Source organism: Monodelphis domestica, chromosome 6, assembly GCF_027887165.1.
Source record: "Monodelphis domestica isolate mMonDom1 chromosome 6, mMonDom1.pri, whole genome shotgun sequence".
NCBI lineage: Eukaryota > Metazoa > Chordata > Mammalia > Didelphimorphia > Didelphidae > Monodelphis > Monodelphis domestica.
This window is the reverse complement of record NC_077232.1, coordinates 255,310,223-255,337,369: the sequence shown is the minus strand read 5'-3', so window position 1 is coordinate 255,337,369 and position 27,147 is coordinate 255,310,223. Positions and strand designations below refer to the sequence as shown.

Here is a 27,147-nt window from a genome sequence, read left to right as displayed (position 1 = left end):
ATATTTCTCCCAGTTGTAGTTTAAATTGTTACCCCTGGTTCAGTAGATTTAGAAACAGAGGACTTGGGTACAAATCCTTCCCCAAATAAAATGGGATTAGATTGAATTGATAAACTACCTCTAGATTTAAATAAATTCACAGTGATTGGATTGTAGGATTTTGAAGAGACCTTTGGAGATCACTCTGTGATCATTATTGCATTAGGTGATAGAGCAGATATAACCCATATCACCTATTAAACCTTGAGCACATCAATCATTCTAGACCTCAGTTTTCTTCATCTGTAAAAATGAGGCTGTTGGACTTGCTGGCCCCTGAGGTCCTTTTAAGCTAAAAGTCTATAATCTAATCAAACTATGTTGTGTATTCTGGCCCATTCTTTAATCCCTGACACTAGAATAGCTGAGGCTGGCAAATCTTGAGCTCAGCAGCTCTGAGCTAGAATGGGCCATGCCAGTTAATCTCCACACTTAGTTTGACACCAATATGGTGAAGGGTGGGGAGATGACCTAAAGAGGAGCAAGTGGCCTAACATAGAGACAGAGTTGGTTCAAGTCCCAGTGCCAGTCAGAGTAGGGCCAAGCCTTTGAGTAGCCTTTGCACTTCTAGCCTTGGAAAGGTAGGGAGAAGTCAGTCTTTTAAAAATTTTTTTACAAAAGAAAATAAGCTAATGATATCTAAAGTAAGTAGATTGGACTAGATGCCCTGTTAGGTCCCTTCCAATTCTAAATCTGTGATCTAGGAGGATAATAAGATCATACATTTAAAGTTGGAAGGGACTTTAGGGATCAACTGTCCAGATAAGGAAATTTATGGTAAGTTGGGTCACCCAGGTACCAAGAGCAGAATGGTTCTTCTGATTCATATCAAACATTCTTTCCACCAATCTTGTTGCTCTGATCCTATGAACCTCAGGTAGTCACAGGTACAATGATCCCTATACTTAGTATAGACAAGGGGAGGAGAATAAGAAGCACCAGAGCTTGTCAGTGAATGTCACATTGTCAGTTCTTAAGGGCAGTAACAATCCTTAACTTTATTTATCATTCTAGGAACCATCAGAAGACTACATGTATGTGAGTGTCTTTTTTTTTTTTTGTCATGACCTGTAAAAACAGGTCCATGTAGGAGAACCCAGTGAGGAAACTCTGTCCTTCGATTTCTATCTATCTGAATATGCCATTCAATTTAGAGGGCTGGAACACCCAGAGTTAAAATGACTTTCCCAGGATCACAAAGCCAGTGGGGACTTAAGCTCAAGTCTCAGGGAGACTTAACCTCTCAGTGGTCTGTACAACTCTGTGAATTGAGGTGAGGTGCCAACTTGCCTCTGTCGAGGGATACATCTGTAAACAGATGAAATCTCAAGTTTACTCCTTATCCTTTTAAAATAGAGTAATGAAGCTCTTTCCCATCTTTATTCATTTTTTTCTCCCCAAATAATCCTCTTTTGCAACAAATTGATTGCCCATCTTATCCCTGTAAACCATTTTTCAGCAAAATGAAAAAGTTTCCTATTGGCACATGGGCTGAAAGTAACTTTTTGCGTGTGCATATGGAAAGCATAACACCCACAGGTCAGTTCATTAAACAGAGTGGCTTATAAAACCTGAAATAATACTGAATTGGTGTGCCCCTAAGATACAAAAGTTTGGGAATTAAATTGTTCCTCTGTATTGGTCAACTTGTTCTAGGCCATTTTCATTTGGGGGATAAAACAAAATAAATAGCTTTTCAATACTGAATCTCAAGAAAAATGTAATTGTCTTCCTGTAAAATATAAATGAGATGGGAAGTTCCCTCTGGGATGTGTACCCCCCCAAAAAAAGTTCAAAAGACCTAATCCAAGATTCTGAGAGCATGTTAAATTAAGGTTATCATCTTATCTTCTTTTTAGAAGAATTCCAATAGACTTCTGTTGTCTTTATAGCCTGAAGTCTGGGGTAAATGAATGAGAAGGAAAAGACAAGATATTGTGCTTAGCCTCAGGGACCAAAATAATGTGGGTTCAAGACCTACCTCTGACATGTACTTATGACTTCTTGGTTTTATAGGCAACATCCTTAGATGATAAATTGCAAAGAACATGGCCCCCAACTTCCATTGGCAGAGGAAGTTTTCTCACTCTAAACTTCATTATCCCAGTGAAATCACAGGTCTAGTCCCTATCTTGCCTATGATAAAGGTGTACATTCTAAATATAGTAATATCAGAACTAATAAGCTAAAGTCTTCAATATCTTGGCTGCAATATGGAAAGATGCTCAATGAAATAAGAATTCCTTTCAAAATTCCAACTCTTTAAGCTATATCTTAAATCTGCACAGACCTGAGAGGAACAGATGCTCTTAAAGCAGCACAGATAGCAAACACCATATTCCATCTTCTCTAAGGTCATGCCTTAAGATTTCTGGATTGCAACCTTGATACCTGAGTTATCCAAAGCTTTTCTAACCCTCCATAGAATTTTTGGGTAGTTAGCAATTTTCTTAAGTCACTAGAAAGGCACTTAGCTTGCTTAGAGTCTTGATGCTTGCATGATAGAGGCAGGAAATGAAATCATAAAAGCAAAAACAATCTTTAGCATACCCTTCATTCAATTCATTCAGCTTATATTTTTGAGCATCTATTACTTGTATAGAAATCTACCCATTCAATCAGGCCCATGGTACCACCCTTCATATCAGTTGTTCCAGGAGGCACCATCTTTATTTCAGAAAGATAGAAGCAATTTCTAGTTAATAGTTCTGTTATGAAATGATTATTTTATAGAATTTTGCCACCTCTGTGATTTCAAAGTAAGGAGTTGTTTCTAACAGTACAGGCAACAGGTTTCTAATGTATTAGAAAACCAATGCAGGAATTTGGGATGCCCATAAAGGATTGGGGGGGGGGGGAGACAAATGAAGTATAACTGAAATTTCTGATTTTGCAGTCTCAGGCCCTTTAGCCTGATTACTATAGTAAACTTGCTTTTCTTCTATATATATTTAAAAGGCTTGACATAGTCTACCTGTCTACCTTTAAATTAATAACTAAGAACCTGAGTTTTTGTCAAAATATATTTCTTTGATTCTGCAGTAGTTATATTTAATTTATATACTTCCCCTCCTTTTAAGTTTAAATAAATAGTGTTGTGTAAAATTTAAGTTTTCCTTGTTGAATTTTTGGTGATTGATTCAAAAATGCATAATTAAGCTAACTAACCCTGATGCATTTTTTGGCTGTCCTATCAAAAAAATCCAAGAAAGGCATGAACATAGTTTGCAAGACTGTTTCAATTTAAGGCAAAATAGGTGACTGCTTATAGAATAATGAAGACATTTAGCTACCTCTGTATATTCTACTATGAGCTTCAGATTCCTCATCTCTAAAATGAGAGAATTGGACTCAATGACCTCTAAGATTCTTTTGAGCTCCCAGTCTATGGTCCTTCCTGATAGCCTTTTTGGTATTTTCTACAGAAATTAAGTTGTCTCAATGGAATTCAAACCACTTTAGACTTGATCATATCATCTCAAAGACCTATATAGGTACTTGTTTTGGGATATCCACTTTACACATAACATTCAAACACATAGAATCAGATTGATGACAAGCTCAGGCTTACATGTGAGACAGTAACTGCACTGGAAATCACAGTCAACAAGTCCATAAAGTAGACCATACTACCATTAATCAGAATGGTTTTTGTTAATGTTGTGGACGAGATGGTGCTCACAAATTGTACCATTCATTATAGTTTCTCTTATTACTGTCATGATGTCTTCTAGCTGTCTTGCAAGATGCCTTTACAACTGGTACATTAAAAAAAAAAAGCTTTCAACTATTCACGTGCAAAATCTACCCAATTTGTGTGATTAAGTCTGAATTTTCTAGTCTTATTTCTGTAGCTTTGCAAACTTCCAGTGTGTTTTTAAAACTTTTTAAGTCATTTGTTTCAGTGATTATAATTTTTGCTTCTTACATTATCTAAAATTTTCAAAGAACTTTTTCATGTATAGAATCACAAAGAAACGTTTGAAAAGTAGAACAGTCAAAAAAATCTTTAGTTCAGAAGTCTAATTTGTATCCAAGTATTATCTTTCTCCTTGTACAAGTAAATTACACTGTGCAAGGTAATTTATTGCTTCAGGCTAAAAAAAGAAAAATCAAAACTATCTAATCTGAGCCATGCACTATTGGCTGGAACCCTAGTCTTGGCAGCCCAGCACACAGTATAAATCAAAGCTCCCTTGTTTGGTCAAGCTGTGCAAAACTTCATTGCCTTATTTGATGCTTTGAGGGAAATATGCTAGCATATCTCTTCTCTAGCTTGAAACATATTCTCTGAACCCGATTTTTTTTAAGGGGTAAAGACAATATCTGTACAGCATTAAATGGCTTCAACAAAGAGGTTTCCAATAAATTGGGAAAAGAAAATATTTCATTGTGGGCAGAATGATATGTTGCAGAACATGTAAAATAATTTCCCCCCTATATTTGATTCATCTCAAGTTGCTTTCTTTGCTAATACTTCGAGAAATTAACATGTAATTGGTACTATAAATGGATTCTAACTCCAATTCCTGTGATTTCGTTATTTATTTAAATTTTATTTAGTCAGTTTAGAATACTTTTACTTGGTTACAAGAGTCATGTTCTTTCCCTGCTCTTCCCCTAAACCCCTCCCCTAGCTGACACACAATTCGACTGGGTTTTACATGCGTCCTTGATCAAAACCTATTTCCATATTGTTATGTTTGCACTAGGGTGATCATTTAGAGTCTACATCCCCAATCATATCCCCATCAACTCATGTGATCGAGCAGTTGTTTTTCTTCTGTGTTTTTGTTCCCACAGTTTTTCCTCTGAATGTGGATAGCATTCATTCGCATAAATCCCTCCAATTTGTTCTGGATCATTGCATTGCTATTACTATAGAACTCCATTACATTTGATTGTGCCACAGTGTTTTAGTCTCTGTTGTACAATGTTCTCCTGGTTCTGCTCCTATCTCTCTGCTTCAGTTCCTGGAGGTTGTTCCAGTTCACATGGAATTCCTCCGGTTCATTATCCCTTTGAGCACAACAATATTCCATCACCAACTGATACAGTTTGTTTAGCTGTTCCCCAATTGGAGGGCATCCCCTTAATTTTCCATTTTCTTGCCACCACAAAGCGCGCGGCTATGAATATTCTTGTACAAGTCTTTTTCCTTATTATCTCTTTGGGATACAAACCCAGCAGTGCTGTGGCTGGATCAAAGGGCAGACAGATTTTAGGTGCCCTTTGGGCATAGTTCCAAATTGCCCTCCAGAATGGCTAGATCAGTTCAAAGCTCCAAGAGCAGTGCACTAATGTCCCAATTTTGCCATATCCCCTCCAGCATTCTTTACTTTCCATTGCTGTCATGTTAGCCAATCTTCTAGGTGTGAGGTGGTACCTGAGAGTTGTTTTGATTTTCATCTCTCTGATTATAAGAGATGTAGAACACTTTTTCGTGTGGTTATTAATAGTTTTGATTTCTTTAACTGAAAATTGCTTATTCATGGACATTTGACAATTGGAGAATGGCTTGTTTTTTTGTACAATTGATTTAGCTCTTCATATTTGAGTAATTACACCTTTGTCAAGGTTTTTGTTATGAAGATTGTTTCCCAGTTTGTTGCTTCCCTTCTAATTTTGGTTATATTAGTTTTGTTTATACAAAACTTTTTAATTTGATGTAATCAAAATTATTGATTTTATATTTTGTAATTTTTTCTAACTCTTGCTTGGTCTTAAAATCTTTCCTTTCCCAGAGATCTGACAACTATACTATTCTGTGTTCACTAATTTACTTACAGTTTCCTTCTTTATATTTAAGTCATTCACCCATTCTGAGTTTATCTTGGTATAGGGTGTGAGATGTTGATCCAAACCCAATCTCTCTCATACTTTCTTCCAATTTTCCCAGCAGTATTTTCTCAAATACTGTTTTGCTGACATCACTTACCCCAAGTCTATTCCACTGATCCTCTTTTCTGTCTCTTAGCCAATACCATATTTTTTTGATGACCACTGCTTTATAGTATAGTTTGAGATCTGGTACTGCTGGGCCACCTTCCTTCACCTTTCTTTATCCTCATTTCCCTTGATATCCTTTATTTTTTGTTCTTCGAAATGAATTTTGTTATGCTTTTTTTCTAATTCAGTAAAAAAAGTTTTTTGGTAGTTCAATGGGTATGGCACTAAATAAGTAAATTTGTTTTGGTAAGATTGTCATTTTTATTATGTTATCTCATCCTACCCATGATTTTTTTTTCAATTTTTTCCAGTTATTTAGATCTAGTTTTAATTGTGTGGAAAGTGTTTTGTAGTTGTGTTCATATAGTTCCTGTGTTGGTCTTGGCAGATAGATTCCTCAGTATTTCATATTGTCTAGAGTGATTTTAAGTGGAATTTCTCTTTCTAATTCTTACTGCTGAGATGTGTTGGAGATATATAGAAATGCTGAGGGCTTATGTGGGTTTATTTTGTATCCTGCAACTTTGCTAAAGTTGTTGATAATTTCCATTAGCGTTTTAGTTGATTTTCTAGGATTCTTTAAGTAGACCATCATATCATCTGCAAAGAGTGGTCTCCTCATTGTCTATTTTAATTCCTTCAATTTCTTTTCTTCTCTAATTGCTACTGCTAGTTTTTCTAGTATAGTGTTAAATAAAAGAGGTGATAATAGGCATCCTTGTTTTCACTTCTCATTTTATTGGGAAGGCTTCTAGTTTATCCCCATTGCAGATGATGTTTGCTGATGGTTTTAGATATATACTGTTTATTATTTTTAGGAAAGGCCCTTCTATTCCTATACTTTTTCTAGTGTTTTCAATAGGAATGAGTGTTGTATTTTGTCAAAGACTTTTTCTGCGTCTATTGAGATAATCTTGTGATTTTTGTTGGTTTGCTTGTTGATCATGGTCAATTATGTGGATGGTTTTCTTAATATTGAACCATCCTTTCATTCATGGTATAAATCCCACCTGGTGATAATGAGTAACCCTCATGATCACTTTCTGGAGTCTTTTTGCTAGTATCCTATTTAAGATTTTTGTGTCTATATTCATTACGGAGATTGATCTGTATTTTTCTTTCTCTGTTTTTGACCTGCCTGGCTTTGGAATAAGTACCATATTTGTGTCATAAAAAGAATTTGATAGAACTCTTTCTTTCACTATTATGTCAAATAGTTTGTATAGTATTGAGATTAATTATTCTTTCAATATTTGATAGAATTCATTTGTGAATCCATCTGCTCCTGGGGATTTTTTCTTAGGGAGTTCTTTGATTGCTTATTCAATTTCTTTTTCTGATATGGGATTATTTAAGAATTCTATTTCTTCTTCTGTTAATCTAGGCAATTTATATTTGTGTAGATATTCATCCATATCACCTAGATTGCTATATTTGTTGCCATATAATTGGGCAAAATAGTTTTTAATGATTGCCTTAATTGCTTCTTCATTAGAGTTGATGTCTCCCTTTTCATCTTGGATGCTATTAATTTGGTTTTCTTCTTTCCTTTTTTTTATTAAGTTGACCAGTACTTTGTCTATTTTGTTTGTTTTTCAAAATACCAGCTTCTAGTCTTATTTATTAATTCAATAGTTTTTTCACTTTTGATTTATTAATTTCTTCCTTAATTTTAGGATCTCTAATTTTGTTTTCATCTGGGGATTTTTAATTTGTTTGCTTTCAAGTTTTTTTTTTATTTACATGTCAATTCATTGACTTCTGCACTCCCTAATTTGTTAATATATGAACTCAAGGATATAAATTTCCCCCTGAGTACTGCTTTGGCTACATCCCATAGATTTTGAAAGGATGTCTCATCATTATCATTTTCTGCTATGAAATTATTAATTGTTTCTATAATGTGTTCTTTAACTGATTTTGGAGAATCATATTTAATTTCCAAATAATTTTTGATTTGGCTCTCCATATACCCTTACTGATCATTATTTTTATTGCATCATGATCTGAAAAGATTGCATTTACTATTTCTGCTTTTCTGCACATGTTTGCAATATTTTTATGCCCTAGTACATGGTCAATCTTTGTGAATGTACCATGTGCTGCTGAAAAGGTGTATTCCTTTTTGTCCCTATTTTTTCTCCATATATCTTTTAACTCTAATTTTTCTAAGATTTCATTTACATCTCTTACCTATTTATTATCTATTTATTTATTTGCTTTATATAGATTTTATAGTAGAAAGTTTCAGTCTCCCACTAGTATAGTTTTACTATCTATTTCCTCCTTCAACTCCACTAGTTTCTCCTTTAGAAATTTGGATGCTATACCTTTTGGTGCATATATATTTATTACTGATATTTCCTCATTGTTTCTATCAATTACCTTCTCTATCTCTTTTAATCAGATCTATTTTTACTTTGGCTTTGTCAGATATCATGATTGCAACTCCTGCTTTCTTTCACTCAGTTGAGACTCAATAGATTTTCCTCCTACCTTTACTTCTATCCCTGTGAGTATCTACCCACCTCATGTGTGTTTCTTATAGACAACATATGGTAGGATTTTGGTTCACTCAGCTATTTGTTTTCATTTTATGGGTGAGTTCATCCCATTGACATTCAATGTTATGATTGCCACTTTTGTATTCCCCAACATTTTGATCTCCTCTCCTAGTTCTGTCCTTTCTTCTTTTGCTCTATCCTTTTTAAACCAGTGGTTTGCTTTTAATCAGTCCCCCTAGTCCCCACCCTAAATATGCTTCCCTTTCTACCCACTCCCTTTTTGTTCCCTTTTTCTTTTGGGGGGGGGTCTATTAAGTTCCCTCCCTCCTCTCTTTCCCTCCCTTTTTATATTCCCCACCCTCCTCACCACCCCCCCCCTTAGTTTTCCTTTCTCACTTTCCTTTTAGGGTAAGATAGAATTCAATACCTCAATGGATCTAGATGCTCTTCCTTCTCAGAATTGATTTCACTGAGAGTAAGGTTTAAGTATTAGTATTCTCTTCCTCTCTTATAATAGTATTCTTCCCTTCCCCTTCCCATGTGCCTCTTTGTGTGATATAGATTATCCTACTTATCTTATTTCTTCAAATTTCTCTTGATGCCATCTTCTATTCCTCCCTCCCTTTTTCATTTTTTACATGTCATCTTATACCATTTATTACTCCAATCTCTTCCTGTAAATTATTCTTCTAACTACTATAATAGTGAATATAATTTTTGAGAGTGACAAATAACATTTTCCCATATATTAACATAAACATTTTGATCTTATTGAAGCCCTTAAAGAAGAAAGTTTAAATTTAAAAAATCATTTTTCCCTTTCACCTCTCTTTCTTATTTACCTTTTCTCTTGATTTTTGTGTTTGGATATCAAACTGTCCACTTAGTTCTGTCTTTTCTTTACAAATACATGGAAATCTTCTATTTTGTTGAATGCCCATACTTTCCCCTGGAAGTATATATTCAGTTTTGATGGGTAGGTAATCCTTGGTTGAAGACCCAATTCTCTTGCCTTTCTGAATATCATATTCTAAGCCTTGCAGTCCTTTAGTGTGGAAGCTTCCAGATCTTGTGTAATCCTGATTGTTGCTCCTTGATATCTGAATTGTCTCTTTTTGGCTTCTTGTCAAATTTTCTCCTTAGTCTGGAAGCTCTTGAATTTGGCAATTATATCCCTAGGGGTTGTCTTCTGAGGATTTAGTGTAGAGGGTGTTATGTGAACTCTTTCAATTTGTATTTTGCCTCCTTGTTCAATAACATCAGGGCAGTTTTCTTGGATAATTTCTTGTAGTATGATGTCAAGATTTCTGTTTATTTCTGGCTTTTCAGGTAGACCAATGATCCTCAAATTGTCTCTCCTTCCTCTGTATTCCTGATCTGTCACCTTGTCAGTGGAATATTTTATGTTTTCTTCTATTTTGTCAGTCTTTTGACTTTGCTTTTCTAATTCTTCCTGTTTTGCAAGATCATTGGCTTCCAATTGCCAGATTCTGGTCTTTAAAGACTGGTTTTCCTTTTCTGTTTAGTCTACCCTGCTTTTTGTTAATTTCAGCTGTTTCTCCAATTGGGCATTCTTGTCCTTTAAACTGTTATTTTCTTTTTGAACTATTTCCCACTTTTCTTGCCAGAAGGTTTCCATCTTTTTGATAAGCTGCAATTTAAATTCTTAAGAGCTTGTGGCCTATTTCCAGTGCATTTATTTTATTTCCTATTCTGCTATTTCCTCTGTATTATGGATTTTTCCTCCATAAAAATTATCCAGGGTCAACACCTTCTTGTTTTTCTTCATATTGGGAAGTTGTTGTTCCTTGGCACTGTTTGCCATCTCTATGGTTGTTTTTTCCTTCCCTTTCCAGTCAGAAATCTGAGTGAGGAGGGCAAGCTTTCTATATATGGAGCTAAGGAGAAAGATTTTTGCCTGAGGCTGCTTCTCAAGTTTCTGCAGCTTCTACTATTTGCTGCCCTTCTCTGTGCTATCTCCCTGCAGGCCCCCAAGGTCTATACTCTTCAGACTTTTGGGGTCTCGGGGCTAGCTGCTCTCAGAGGTAGGTCTTTGATGGTCTTAGTCAGCTGCCCAGGACCTAGAGATTTCCCTTGCTTGCTCCAGAGTTTCCCCTCACTCACTCATTGATTCTAGTGTACTTGCTCTGACTCTGGCTCAGTAGGTGGGGTGGGGGAGGTTTGATCAGCTCACATTTTGGTGGAAGCTTTTTCAGCCTATTGTAGTGTGGAAATGCCCAAATCCCATATACCGCCAATGTTGTACCCTACAGTAGAGTCTCTTCGTTCATATGCATTTCGGTTTTTTTGGCCTTTTGAGGTAGTCTATATTGGTAGGTTGTAAGGAGAGGAAGAATCCTGCATCTGGACTGCCTCCATGTTTACCCAGAACAATTCCTAAGTTTTTAAATGGTTTCCAGGACACTAGTACAATAATAAAAATAGGAAATCACATTTTAAAATTAGTACCAAATCTTAGTATACTTCTTCCCTAACTCATTGAAATTTTTTGTGCCTGTGTTCAAATTTTTAGCCATTTCAGAGTATGTATAAAACTTGGACTTTGAAGGCAAAGACCATTTTAACAAAGATCTTCTTTAAGATAATGATCTGGACATCTTGCATTTCTTAACACCAACTCTGGGACCATCTGGGGCAAGCAAGCCTCTTTATGATCTTGCTTAAACTTATAAAATGCCAGTTTTTTAGAGATAGGCATATATTCCAACAAATACCAGGAATGCTTTTCTGGATGGATTCTTTCCATGCATATCTACTCCTTTAGCAGAAGTAACCCACTGGGGTTTTTTTTTAAGTTTTAAATGTTCAAATAATTCTAAGTTGCCTGTGAAAATGTGTCAGGACATGCTATTTTAAGACTTTCTTCAATAAACATCTTTTTCCTACTCCTGGTCTAAGACAAAATCTAGTTCTCTTTGATTGTTCTTGTGCAAGATTCCTTCACCAGAGAATGAGAAGGTTCTACAAATCAGATTAAATGCAGAAAATGTTTGCACTGTGCGCCCTGACCTGGATCCTACTCAGCCAGAATGGCTGGTGCAAAGCCAACTGCATTCAATCTTCATATTTATAAAGAATCTAGCCTGAAATATAAATGCTGCAGTTCAAAAGAAAAATCAAAATGACATGAAAAATCTTTCTGCAGGATACGGAAAGCCAAAAAAGTATCTCTTAAAGATTCTTCTGTTCTCAAAGATAAACCATCCCTCAAAAACTTGAAAAATATTTTATTCAAAAAAGACTTTTTTGTTATTGTTTTTTTTCCTTGCAGCAACTTAGTTACTAAAACTTGATAGGTTCACATTTTATTAACCTCTCTTTTATAAAAGATATACTTGAAATATGTAAACACTGTGCAAGCCAAATAGTTTCATTCATTAGATGATTTGATGGACTAGTGACTATAGAAAGGACAGTTCCATTTGTTTCCTATGACTGGTTTTAGGTATTTCCCAGATTGAGAATGCCCCTCTTTCAATTATAAATTGCATTAAAGTTCAAAGAAACTGTAATAATGGGAAGCTGTTTAGAAGAGCAGGGAGAATTTGATTTCCATTTAATGATAGGACTATTCATATCTTTCAATTGGTGTGTTCTCACATTCCCAAGGCTTTTTAAATGCAGATAAACAGTGCTCTTCTGTGCCAGTGAAATAAGGTGCCCTGTTACATAGCTATCTTCTTCAAATAGGTCTAAATGCTCTATAGATGTTAGTTGAGATGATTCAAATTTCTGTAATATAGAAATCCTTCTCATAATTAACTTAAGAATTTTAGTAAGTACCTAGAATCATAAAATTTCAGAGTAAAAGAGACCTCAGAAATCTAATCTGACTCAGATGGCAGCGATTTCCTTCCAGACAAGTACTACAAATCCAGCCTATACTTGTTCCAATGAAAGGGGAGCTCATTACCTACCTTCCATTGTATGGGTTCAGGTTGGACTAAGATTTGGATTGTAGATGTCAAATGAAAGGTACTTTCAAGTCAACCTAATGCATCCACCCCTTATTTTACAGATGAGCAAACAATGGCTTCTGAGGTCACTTCCAACCCTCTCAAATTCTGTAATTCTGCTTTTAGATTGTGTTCATTGTTTTACAGAATTTTCTTCCATAGAAGAGCTGAAGTCTGACTCTTTGTGCCTAAGATATATCACCAGAATAACCTTATTTCTTTTTCTGATGGGGTAGATGAGAGGAATGTTGTAGATATAGTTTACATGAATTTTAGCAAATATTTGATCAAGTATGTCACACTACTCTTGTGGAAAAGATGGAGCTATGGGGCTAAAATGCAGTTAAAATTCAGATCTGGGCCAATGGTTGAAATCAGAGAGGAGATATTAATGAACAAGTTGTAGCATATAGTTGTAATGGAATACTATAGAAATGATGAACAGGATGAGTTCAGAAAAAACTAGAAAGACCTATTGCAAAGGAGAACAATGTACACTGTAACAGAAATATTATATGATGATCATCTGTAAAAGACTAAATCATTATCAGCAAAGCAAGTTCCCAAGAGACCACAAGGAACATGATTGTAAGGGTTAAAATTAATGGCTTGGCTAAAATATGAGAGAATGTGGTTGCCAAAATTATAACTCAAGTCAAAAATGACTTTTTATTTAGCAGCTTTATTTACAAAATAGAGGGAAAGAGTAAAGTAGAGAAATGTGAAAGAGGGTAGAGTAAGAAGTCTAGCTAATCACTCTAAATGTTTCTCCAGTGCCTGGCTCAACTCAGACTGGGCTAATTAGCCCTCCATCAGAGGATCCCTTTTAGCCTGAGGATCTAGTGGTGAATAACCCCAAAGCCTCCTCCAGAAACTAATTTCTCCAGAAACTAGGAAAAGGTGTCAGCTTTTCATTCACCCATGTTATATATGGTCCAAAGGGGAAAATGCTAGAGTCCTAGGTCCACACTGAGGAAGATTATCCTCCACCAGCCTCCATAGCCTCGAAATAGCTCAAAAAAACTGACTCAGTTCATTTCTCTTACTCTTATTTTTGTTGGGTTACTTTCTACTGAAGTTATTTGCTTATGGCCAATGATGAGTTAAGAAGGAAAATTAGAAATAGATTCCAAGTTTCATTTCCAAATTGGTAGTCATTTTTAAATTTTTTAATTAGGATTAACTTTTTTTTTATTACAAACTTAAGTATCAACAAACATGGGCTTTTCAATATATAAAGAATAGGAAAAAGAAGAGGAAAAAAGGGATTGTATATTGAACTGTGAACTTGTATTAATATATATCAAATTGACTATGATGATAAAACCTTCCTGTTTGTCTCTTACCCACTACTGGCCTTCCTCCTATTCTTTTCTTTCTTTTGTAGGTCATTCAATTTCCTCCCTCCAAAAGTTCATTGGCCTGCTTATATTTGAATATTTCACTTAATTTTTTAAGATTCTACTTGGACTAGAGGAGGCTACGTTGCTCAGTAGATAGGGAACCAGGCCTAGAGATAAGAGGTCCTGGGTTCAAATCTGGACTCAGACACTTCCTAGCTGTGTGACCCTAGGCAAGTCACTTAACCCCCATTGCCTAGCCCTTATTGCTCTTCTGTCTTAGAACTGATACACAGTAGTGATTCCAAGACAAAGAGGTATGTTTTTTTTTTAAAAAGATACTATGCATTCCTTCTAATCCCTTTACAATATCAAGTGACTGCATTTTTTTTCCCTTTTGTCATTTCTAGGCAAGATGTCCAATGAACGGGCTCTGAGAAAGCAGCAGCAGTTAAACAATCTAGTCTCTATGGTGACAAAGATGGCCAAACCTGGTGATATAATTGTGGATTTCTGCAGTGGTGGGGTAATGGATCTTTCCCTTTCCCCTTCCTTTTTTTCCTGTTTTTGTCTACCTTACAATAATAATTCTAAGGCTATGCAACTATATGGGGTCCAAGATAGTATTGACAATGTCGCAGGAAGACAGAAGCACCACAGTCTAGAGCAAGGGTCCCCAAACTATGGCCATTTATCCGGCTCCCACTGCACTTCTGGAAGGGGCACCTCTTTCATTGGTGGTCAGTGAGAGGAGCACTGGATGTGGCATCACCACAAAGCGTGGCATCGCTCACATACAGTACTACTTCTAGTGACATAATTCATTGCGTGGTGCCTTGTTCTGAGAGTAACTGAACGAGAATGAGGCACCACACAAAGGATTATGTGGCGGCTGCACAGTGGAAGACGTCAGCCTGGTGAGCAGCGATCTGGGGGAGGGGATTCTGCACTGTGTGTACTGTTGCCCGGTATAGTGGTGGCAATGATGGGCCTGTGCAAGGTGTGACAGTGTCACAGGCCCAGCACCGCCTCCAGTACTGTATAAAGGCATCAGATAGCGGTGATCTGGCCCGTGATATCAATGGTGGGCCTCTACTGTGAGAAGCCCACCACTGTCACTGGGTGCTTTATAAGATACCCCCTGTTTTGAGGGGGTCAAATTAATATAAGACAGTGTCTTATTTTCAGGGAAACAGGATAGTACAATGCTCCTCATACTCCCCTAGATGCACAGATTCCCATTGAAATACTGGTCAGTTTGTTGATTTAAATTTACTTGTTCTTTATTTTAAATATTGTATTTGTTCCCCCAAAAGTCTCACCTTTCCCAGCAGAATGGCGTCTAGAGAGAACTCTGATCTACTCCCAAAGTGGTTGCATACAAGATGTCAGAGAGTGAGGCAACAGAAAGGAGGCTTCAGAACATGACTTGGAGGCTTGTTCTTGCAAAATAAATAGAAAAAGAAAAAAAAGAAACTAAAGACAAACATATCCCCAAAAATTTAAAAACAAAAAAGCCCTAGCCACCTTAGAAGAGGAATCCAGCCCCTGCAGCAGCTTCATGCCTTCATGACACAACTTCTCCCCTGCCCCTGACACTACTCAGGTCACTGGCCTGTGTTCCCCTGAGACTACTGGGAAGTAAGCCAGAGAATTCCTAGAATGATCCATGTACAACTAGAAAGAGTTAAGTACCATCAACTCCAGTGGCTTCATTTTTTTAGATAAGAAAACTGAGCCCTAGAAAAAGAAAGTGAATTGTCCAGAGACAAGCCGCTCATAAGTATCCCAGGCAAGATTTGTTGAGGTGTTAAGGAACTGTCATCTACTAATGGAATTGGCCGAGCAGTCTGCAGTTTTTTGACTCTGAGGCAGATAATAATGTCAAGGTTAATTGGGGGATTGGAGAGAGAAAAGAGAAGCGATAAAAATGGACTTACCCTTCCAGATTTTAAAGCATATTCTAATGCAGCTTTCATTAAAATTATTAGGTATTAGGACAAAAAAATGAGTCAATACTAGTAAAAGATTAGTACTTAATAAAACTGTAGATGGTAAAAACTGAGGAAGGGATTCATTATTTGATAATTTAGGGAAACTTGGTAGCATTATAGCAAGAAATAAATATGTCATCACCTCATACCATATGGCACATTAATTTCCAACAGAATAAAATAATTTAACATAATAGAATAAACAATGAAAAAGTTGGGGAGAGAAGAAGGAATATTTCATTTGTCTCAATTGTGGAAAACAGACAAAACAGTAGCTATTAAATAAAAGGAATTATTGGGGATAAGGAATATGAGTGATTACATAAAAACAAAGTTCTACAGGACAAACATAATAAACATTTACAGCAAATATAACAGATAACTTATCATGGAAAATTTATAAAGCTCTGATTACAAATATTCAAGAACAGCACCTAGTTATCATCACATAAATGTTAAAAAGAAAAAATACAATTTGAAAAATCACTTGGAAAAAAGACTCAACCTCACTAAAAGTCAGAGAAATGCAGATTAAAACAGCCTTGATGCATCATACTTCACAATTGCTCATCCAATTGGCAAAATTAACCAAAAGTGACAAAAGCTCACTGCTGGTAGAGTTAGAGAAAATCAAGTGTATGCATCAGTTGATGGAAAAATTGCAAATTGGTAGAATCTTTGTGTAGGGCAATCTAAGTATTGAACTAGATTCACAAAAATAAGCATACTTCTTGGCCTACTAATCCTAATTGGGAATAAATCCCTTTGAATGCAGTTATAATAAGAAAAAAAATCTTTTCATTTGCATCATTATTTATCATTGCAAAAAATATAAACAATCTAAGTATCCAATAGTACTGATTCATGGCTAAGAAAACTTGGAGAGATTTATTTTGAAGTATAAATAGTTGTAAATGTGTGCTTATTTATTTTTATTGTTTAATGTGAAGTACATAATAAATAACTTGGTGGAGGGGGAAAAATCCCTGCAGTAGGGAAATCTCAGAATGCTCAACTGTGCTAGGGACAAAAACTAACATATTTACTTTAATGCTTTTTATAGGGACATGTTGGAATTGTCCTTGCTCACCTTCTGCCATCATGCCAGGTAAAGCCTGAAAAATAGATGAAAAGAAAGTTAATTGTCTTTGAAAGCCATAATAACCCACAATTCTAGAATGGAACAGTTAAACCAAATCTGCCTTTCCCATTCCATTGTTTTATAGTCTGCTTTTTTACTTTGTTTAGGGGAGAAGGTGGGAGTAGAAGGATTATCTAATTGGTGTTGGAGTTTCCAACTCCTCCCAAAAAAGAATGCAACTTAGATATAAATTAGCATTTTAGAGAGTTCCCTGGGATGCTGAGAGTTTTAAGTGACTTGCTGAGTTTAAATGAGTTTAAGAACTGGGATTTGAACATGTCTTCTTGACTCCAAAGACCAGCCATTTACCCACTTCACTGTTTGACTTCTCCAGTGCCCTCTTTATTGTACTTGAAATCCAAAAGGTCTTTCTGACATCTCCTTTAAAGATGTACAGTTCAGATTCAGGAAGAACTTGGGTCTAATTTCTAAATGATGGGAGGGAACTTTTACCCCCTTTGCTGAGGTCTGTTATTCTTGGAAACCACAGCCACAAAGACATTAGTGTTGATCTAAAAACAATCATTAGACATAAATTGGACAAAGAAGAAAGTATAGTAAATTTTGAATTTGGATGCCTTCAGGCTTTGTGAGGATTCAAACAGCATTAGCTCATTTTACCTTTATTCTTTAAACAGAAGTACTTAATAACTGAACAGATAATATAAACAAGATTGCAGACAGTGTATTCAACTTGCAAAATAGGTTTTCCAAGCACTTTGTTTGTGCTACTTACATACAAGCCATTGAAGTGTTTTATCTAGTAATGGATCTCTACTTGTTAAATCTGTAATTTAAAATTAACAAGTCTTCAATTTTAAAATTCCATAATTAGGATTATTCATAGACCTTTATTTATAAAGAGACTGTGACTGCAGTAAAGATGTATCTATCAATGTTAACATCTTAACATGTGTATGCCCCTTTCTCAAAAGAAAAAGATAGCATTTATAAAGATATATAATAAAGATAATATACATTCCAGCTAGAATGTTATCAGCCAATATAATATTGTTTTCTGTTTGAAATCCAGGTGCTATTAATTGAAAATAAAGAGTTATCATTAGTGCGGGCTAAGAAGAGAAGTGATGATCTGGGACTAACCAATATTTGGTTCATCCAAGCAAATTTGGACTATTTTACAGGGAAATTTAATATTGGGGTAAGTTAATAAGATGTTTCAACATCAGATTTTTTCATTAAGATATAATTATATTTGGAACAGTATTTGAATTAGTAAAAAAATACTGTCATTACTAAATTAAAATGCATATTATGTACTCTTTGATTTAGTTGAATATAACTGCTTTATTTTCATAGAAATGAAAATTTATGTTTTTAAAATTAATTCACATGAAGACTGCGGAATATATATTCTGATCCCTATTTGAAAGTGACTTAGTAATCTAAATATACAAGATAGACAAATAATAAAAGATAATGGACTAGGTCCCATTCACTAGGAAGAAGAAAGTTGCATTTAGGAAATTTCTCAGTGCTTTTGATGATCAAAAACTCCTTAGCACAGTCTTTTTAATAACAGGAGTCTATCAATTGCATTCTTAATAAAAGGAAGAAATTCCCACTCTGACAGAAATCACAAATCACTGAATATATTGGTGTGCTGTACCTGGAATTCTGAGTATTAAAACATCTCAGTCTCTTAAGAATCAATTAATCAAGTCATCAAGCATTAAGTTTATGATGTGCCAGACACTGCTAGGCACTAGGAATACAATCAAATGAATGAGTCAGTCCCTTTTCACATGTGAGCCAATGGCCAGGAGAGAGATGAGTGATGGCCTATATGTATAAGTAGTGGTGGAAGAGATCATAAAAGAAATGTAAATTTACCAAATGGCAATGGACCAGACAAGTAGTAAGATAGAGAAATAGATGAATAGTCTTAAGTACTTCAGATACTATTTTCTGTCGTCTTATCCATTGAGAGGCCAGAGCCAAAAATTAGAAAAGCTTAGATGTGGATAACTTTCTCTCTATACCAGTTAAAGGATTATTCCCATTAGCTCACAGATCTTTTGAACTATTGGAAAAATGTTAATAATGTGGATAATGTAATTATTTTATCAGAAAATTCAAATTGGAATGGTTCTGCTTAAATGTAAAGCTTCTGATTGATTTATATTTTGCGTTAGAGCTAGTGTATTTGATCTAAGAATAATACCAGTAATTCACATTTGTATGATTTATATGTTTTCTTCCCCAGTAGCATTCCGTTTCTTGAGAGTAAGGGCAATATTTTGCCTGTTTGTGTCTCCAGCTCCTGACACTAGAGATAAATATTTGTTGACTACTTTCATGTCTTTCTTTTTTTAGAATGACAGAATAAATTATACAGTGCTTAGCTTAAGCACCATTGATCCAATCTTATAGTTCATTCAAAATCCTGCATTCTGCTTATCCTGTCTAATACTATGTGAAAGCCCAACCCACTACAGAAAAACATGTCTAGAAAACTAGACAAGCAGAGAGGATGATAAGGTACAGAACCAGAGATGCTCAGAAGAAAGCATCTTATATGTGAAGAGAAGAAACTTCCAAATAAAAAAAGAAAATTTTCAACCAATGTACTGCAAATTAATAGTCCTTAGTTTTCTTAATTCCTCTCTATGTCGAATTAGACCATGTTTTTATATGTAACACCACTTAGATATTCTCATTTGAAACAAATAGAATTTAATACTCCTTAGGTAGCAGGATTAGTAGCTCAAATTTGATTTTCCTGAAGGGTTAACTGAAAATGGCATGTTCCCTATAGCCATCAATAATGAAAATCACAGGGCTAAAGTGACCTCATCCCATTACCCTGTCTGAAGACAAGACTACATACTAGCTAAAAATGTTTTTTTTTTATTCCAGGGGGAAAAATTCTAGAGTTATGTGTTCATAACTAAGTTTTAATTCTGTTATAACACCATTGGTTTGCCTGTTGCTTTCCCTGTTGCTCAGCTGGTACTAGAGACAGATATCAGGAAGGTCAATAGACTAACCAAATTGAAGAGTACATGTTACTATGACAGAACCCTAGATTCTGGTAGCATGTGTGTGAAGGTCTACTTCTAGACACCCCCCCCCAAGTAAATATGTGATCACCATCCAAGAAGTTCATGGTGATATCCTAATCTTCATTACACTCCTGATCTTGTATTTCACTTCATTGTTAGCAGAATTTACTTGGGGATTCCTCAGTCTGTCAATTAAGCCCTTCCTTCCTTCCTTTTTACCTTCTTTCCTTGATGATAATTCTCTTTTTATTTGTAAGGGGGGAAAGGGGTTAATTTTTAAAGGGTTGTACTTGATTATTTAAGAGTTTGGTTGCCAGGAATTTAATTAATTCCAAAGAGATGTTATTTACAATTTATTTACAAAATGTTGAAAGAGTAAAGCAAGAAATCAGAGAGAGGATAAGGCAAGATATCTAGCCTGAGCACTAAGTAATTTACTCCTGGCCCCTATGAGCAGGGAGAATTAGTTTCAACTGTCCTCTGCAAAGCCGAGGACCTGGGAAGTCTCTCTCAGACTAGTCTCTTCAGAAAATACCCAGGAAAGAATTCACTTACCACATGTCAGCCCAGTCAGCAGATTCTTCTGCCCCTCTTCACCAGCCTCAGCTTGAAAGCATGAAGAATTCCTCCCATGTCCACTTCTAAAAATGAAGAACTGTCCTCTCACAAGGGTTCCACTCCAAGTGTCTCCAAGGCGAACTCCCAGAACTGTGTTCGAGCCCTTGTCTCTTTCTTTTAAAGACCTTTTTTCTTGCCGCCCTTCCCCTAATTCCATGTCTACCAGTCACAGCTGACGCTGTGCTCTAGGACTGCCCAGAAGGCAGTTAATCAATTCTGATTCGTTACCCACTGTCGCACACATGGGTCACAGGCCTCCCACTTCATAATTAAGTGGGATATTTGCACTTTTGATGATTAGATCTAAATGGGCAGATCTTCATACTTAACTTTTAAGTGGAGTGTTTACACTTATGGGGATTAAAATCTAAAAATAGAATGAGTTACAATTTAAATCTTCACAATCAGGGAAGAGCTAAGTACCTTCATTGTTACAATCAGGGGAGAGCCAAATTCAATCTTCACATATTCCATTTAAACAAAGCCAGACTCTCACAACAATGACACATAACATCCTACATATAATGATTTCCTTAGTAAGAAGGGGAAAGCAATAATATCACATTTATTATTATTTAGTCATTAGCCCTTTTTAGGGTTTTGTTGGCAATACAGTAGAGTGATTTGCCATTTCATTCTCCATCTCATTTTTCAGAGGAGGAAACTGAGACCAGCAGAATTAAATGACTTGCCCAGGGTCACAGAGCTAGTATGTATCTGAGACTAGAACTAACAGGAAATGACTCTCTTTCTCCATGAGGGAGAGGGAGTGCAAACAGAAACAAGGCAGGATAATAGATGACTCTCTGAAGTTCTTATCCCAGGAACTCTTCTCTCTCCACCTGCCCAGAATCTCCAGCCTGGCACAACTGTCTACAAGGAGACTGGCCTATCATCTCTGCTGTCTGTTGCCCTCTTTAGTCATCTTTACTCTTCACTCTTTTCAGTATTTAATTTGAGGTCTCCTGGGATTCAGGGATTCACCTTTCACTGATGAAATCAAAAGCTCACAATTTGACCTTCCTTTGTGCCTTTAGGGCTTAGCACTATGATTGACAGTACCTGTGTGAGAAATGCTTATTGACCAACTAGCTATCTTCATAGAGACTCCATAGTCTCCAAGTTCATGATTTTCTTTTAAATGTTATCTTAAAGAATGTAGATGACCTGGGTATTTCACAGCATCTGCCATTCTATAATCTTCAAAAGGGTCCAATTTAACAGTATTGCTCCTGACCACCATTTCTCTGTTCACATTTAATCAGTTGTTAATAAAATAAAAGCATACCATTATACACTTTATACCATTAAATTCTTCACATTCTGAAGAAGGATCACCATACATTCTTTACAAGGTGATTTGAGCCTTTTAGCTTATGCCACAGTTATTTTCTGTTCCTTTTGCAATTCAACTCCTTCATGAGAAAGTTTTTTTTAATTAGATCAAAGTTTTTTTTTCCTATTCCTTCCGAGCTTCAAACTGATCATCTATGAAAGAGGCAATACCTTCCATTCTTTTCCAATTAATTTAATTATTTACCCTTTATACAAAAGTCTTTTTTCTGGCCAATTCTGCACTGAATTACTCCATAAGAAAGATCATTTCCTTTACGGGATATCACCTTACATTACATTTCAGGTAACAGCAGTGAAGATAACTTGGCAGTAGATTTCATTTTTTTAATAATAGTTCTAAATTTTATTATTTTTTAAAAACTTTGAGTTCCAAATTCTCTTTCTTCCCCTAGCCTCTCTCCCAAACACTGAGAAGCCAAGCATTATAATATCCAGTATACATGTGAAACCATGTAAAAAATTTCTATATTAAGCCATGTTGCAAAAAAAAAGAGGTGATAAAAATAAAGTGAAAATTTGCACTGAGTTCTTCAGTACTCTATGAATTTTCACCATGAGTCCTTTAGAATTGTCTTGGTTCATTGTATTGGTCAGAGTAACTAAGTTTTCATAGTCAATCATTATAATGTTGCTTTTTTTGTATGCCATGATCTCCTGGATCTGCCCATTTCCCTTTGCATCAGTTCATATAACTCTTCCAAAGTTTATTCTAAAACCATCCCCCTGGGGGCAGCTGGGTAGCTCAGTGGATTGAGAGCCAGGCCTAGAGATGGGAGGACTTAGGTTCAAATCTGGCCTCAGACACTGCCCAGCTGGGCAAGTCACCTGACCCCCATTGCCTAGCCCTTACCACTCTTCTGCCTTGGAACCAATATTGGTTCCAAGACAGAAGGTAAGGGCTTAAAAAAAAATAAATAGATGAAACCATCCCCCTGGTTATTTCTTATAGTGCAGTATTCCATCATAATCATATACCCCAATTTGATCAGCCATTCCCCTATTGATAGGCATCACCTCAACTTCCTATTCCTTTGCCCCCTCAAAAAGAGCTGCTATACTTCTTCCAGGTAAGCATGGCAGCCAGCTAAACATGGCTTACTCACTCTCCCTGACACACACTGACATACACCAATAAGGATCACCCCAAAAGACCTTAAGAATCTATAGCAGAGGAGTGGAGGAGCTGTAGAGCGGGGACCAGCAGTGAAGGTGCATGGGATTGAGGCTTTACCAGCCTATAAGAGGGGGAAAGGGCTTCCACCCAAATGCAAACGTGAGTGGATCCAGCCTGCCCCACCCCCACCTATAGGGCCAGAGCCAGGGCCAGCTCACACTAAGAGGAACAAGCAAGGGGAGCCTCTGAAGCGAGGAGAGGGCACTTCTACGCCCTTGTGAGCTGACTAGGACAGCAGGGGGACGCCCCCCCCCCAGGCAGCTAGGAAGAAAAACTCAAGATGTGAGAGAGTGCAGACTTCAGATGCCCAGAGCCAGCATGCCCGCCAGAGCCAGGGAGTGAGACAGGAGTCCCTCTGGAACGAACTGGGAGTGTTTTTTGGGTCCTTGGGAATTAACCAGGTCTGCTGGGGACCCACCTCCGAAAGTAATTAAACCAGAAAACCAGGCGGGCAAGAGAGCACAGACACTGAGCGCCCCCTGGAGGAAGGTACTGAGAAAAGCCGCAAAGTACTGGGGAAAACCAAGAGCCTGCTTATTAACTCCATACACACACACACACACACACACACACACACACACACACACACACACACAAAATACCTGCTCAGCAGACTCTGATTTCTGACTAAAGAGGGAACTGAAAACGTCCAGAAAAAATGGCTAACTGTGCACAGGAGCCTCAAAATCCCAACAAGAAATTAAAAAAGAAAACTCACCCTCGAAACTTTTTATGGAGGAAAAACTCAGGCTATAGAGGAAATACTGGATGAAAGTCAAACAAAGGCAAAACCGAATGAAAATGAAAATTGTCCACAAGCCCTGGAAGAGTCTCAAATGGAGCTTATCATCAGAAAGAAGGACGCCCTCTGGAAAGAGAAGTGGGAAATGGTTCAAAAAGAAAACCAACAAATTATATTAGAGAAACGAAAAATTACACCTGAAAGCCAAAAAATTAAAGCAGAAAACCAGGCCTTAAGGACCAGAATTGAGTAACTGGAAACCAATGACCTTGGAAAACAGCAAGAATTAATAAAGCAAAGTCAAAAATTTAATTAAATAGAAGAAAACATAAAATATCTCACTGACAAGGTGACAGACCAGGAAAACAGAGGAAGGAGCGACAATCTGAGAATCATTGGTCTACCTGAAAAACCAGAGATTAACAAAAATCTCAATGCCATACTACAAGAAATCATTGAAGAGAATTGCCCAGATATTCTCAAGCAAGGGGGCAAAATGAAAGGGTTCATAGAACACACTCTATACTAAATCCCCAAAAGTCAACCCCCAGGAATGTAATCGCCAAATTCAAGAGCTTCCAAGCTAAGGAAAATATCTTACAAGAAGCTAAAGGGAGGAATTTCAGATACAGAGGAGCACCAATAAGAACTACACAAGACCTTGCAGCGAACACGCTAAGAGACCATAAAGCCTGGAACACAATATTCAGAAACACAAGAGAACAGGGTCTTCAATCAAGAATTAGCTACTCATCAAAACTGACTATATACTTGCAGGGGAAAGTATGGGCATTCAACAAAATAGAAGATTTCCGAGTATTTGCAAAGAAAAGACCAGAACTCAGTGGAAAGTTTCACATACAAACACAAAGAGCAAGAGAAACATGAAAAGGTAAATATGAAAGAAAGGGAAAAGGAGAAAAGTGTTTTTTTTTCTTTTATTCAAACTCTTCTATAAGGGCTACAATTAGATCAAATTATATATACTAGCATATGGGGGAAATGTTATGTATAACGTTCAAAAATTTTATGCAATAATAGAGTAACCAGAAAACCAGAAGAATCACTCATAGGGAAATATTGGGGCATTTAACATGATTTGGGGGGGGACAAAAAGAAAGATAAAGGGGGGATTCAATGAGGGTACTATGATATACTTGAAGAAATAGAAATAAATTAAATAGAATAATCTTTGTCACACAAAGATACACATGGGAAGGGGAGGGGAAGAATGCGTTTATAAGAAGGAAAGTAAAAGAGTGCTAATTGGTATTAATTAAACCTTATTCTCAGTGAAATCAACTCTGAGAGGGAAGAGCCTCTAGATCCATTGGAATCTTGAATTCTATCTTATCCAACAGGACAAGGGATAGGGGATACTAAGGGGGCCTGGGGGGTGGGGAGGAGTACAAAAAGGGAGCGAAGGAGAGGGGGAAGGGAGTACAAAAAGGAAGGGGCCAGAAAGGGAAGCATAACAAGGGAGAGAACCAGGGGCACTGATTTAAAGAAAATCACTGGATTAAAAGATTATAGTAAAAGAAGAAAGGTCAGAATTAGGGGAGGATATCAAAATGCTGGGGAACTCACAAATGACTATCATAACATTGAACGTGAATGGGATGAACTCACCTATAAAATATAGACGAATAGCAGAATGGATTAGAATCCAAAATCCTATCATATGTTGTCTTCAATAAACACACATGAGGAGGGTAGATACACACAAGGTCAGAATTAAAGGTTGGAGTAAGACCTATTGGGCCTCAACTGACAGTAAGAAGACAGGAGTAGCAATCATGATATCCGACAAAGCCAAAGCAAAAATAGACCTGATTAAAAGGGATAGGGAAGTTAAATACATCCTCATAAAAGGGAGTATAGACAAGGAGGAAATTTCACTAATCAACATATATGCACCAAATGGTATAGCACCCAAATTTCTAATGGAGAAACTACTAGAATTGAAGGAGGAAATAGATAATAAAACTATACTAGTGGGAGATCTGAACCAACCACTATCAAATTTAGATAAATCAAATCAAAAAATAAATAAAAAAGAGGTAAAAGAGGTGAATGAAATCTTACAAAAATTAGAGTTTATAGATATATGGAAAAAAATAAATAGAGACAAAAAGGAATACACCTTCTTTTCAGCAGCACATGGCACATTCACAAAGATTGACCATACACTAGGTCATAAAAACATGGCATACAAATGCAGAAAAGCAGAATTAATTAATGCAACCTTTTCGGATCATAAGACAATAAAAATAATGATCAGTAAGGGTACAGGGAGAGCAAAATCAAAAATCAATTGGAAATTAAATAATATGATGCTCCAAAATCTGTTAAAGAACAAATCATAGAAACAATTAATAATTTCATTGAAGAAAATGACAATGGTGAGACATCCTTTCATACCTAATGGGATGCAGCCAAAGCAGTATTCAGAGGAAAATTCATATCCCTGAGTGCACATATTAACAAATTAGGAAGGGAAGAGATCAATGAATTGGAAATGCAAATCAAAAAACCTGAAAGTGAACAAATTAAAAACCCCCAGAAGAAAATCAAATTAGAGATCCTAAAAATTCAGGGAGAAATTAATAAAATCTAAAGTGATAGAATTATTGAACTAATAAATAAGACTAGAAGCTGGTACTTTGAAAAAACAAAGTACTAGTCAACCTAATTTAAAAAAGGAGAGAAGAAAAGCAAATTAGCAGTATCATAGATGAAAAGGGGGACCTTACCTCCAATGCAGAGGAAATTAAGGCAATCATTAAAAACTTCTTTGCCCAATTATATGGCATTAAATATGCCAATCTAGGCGATATGGACAAATACTTACAAAAATACAAATTGCCTAGACTAACATAAGAAGAAATCGCATTCTTAAATAATCTCATATCAGAAAAAGAAATGCAACAGGCTATCAAAGAATTCTCTAAGAAAAAATCCCCAGGACCTGATGGATTCACAAATGAATTCTATCAAACATTCAAAGAACAGCTAATCCCAATACTATACAAACTATTTGACATAATAAGCAAAGAGGGAGTTCTATCAAATTCCTTTTATGACACAAACATGGTACTGATTCCAAAGCCAGGCAGGTCAAAGATGGAGAAAGAAAACTATAGACCCATCTCCCTAATGAACATAGATGCAAAAATCTTAAACAGGATACTAGCAAAAAGACTCCAGCAAGTGATCAGGAGGATCATTCACTATGATCAAGTAGGATTTATACCAGGAATGCAGGGCTGGTTCAATATTAGGAAAAC

The 27,147-nt window shown here is 36.2% G+C and overlaps 1 protein-coding gene across 1 annotated transcript in view; it reads left to right on the top strand.

The window, feature by feature from the left end:
• Window positions 1-27,147, top strand: part of GSTCD (glutathione S-transferase C-terminal domain containing) — a 208,228-nt gene that overhangs the window by 144,482 nt on the left and 36,599 nt on the right. Inside the window, exons 6-8 of the mRNA XM_001367182.4 lie at window positions 14,220-14,335; window positions 16,867-16,911; window positions 17,978-18,106. Coding sequence (XP_001367219.1) covers window positions 14,220-14,335; window positions 16,867-16,911; window positions 17,978-18,106 — 290 coding nt within the window. The remainder of the gene's footprint in view (window positions 1-14,219; window positions 14,336-16,866; window positions 16,912-17,977; window positions 18,107-27,147) is intronic.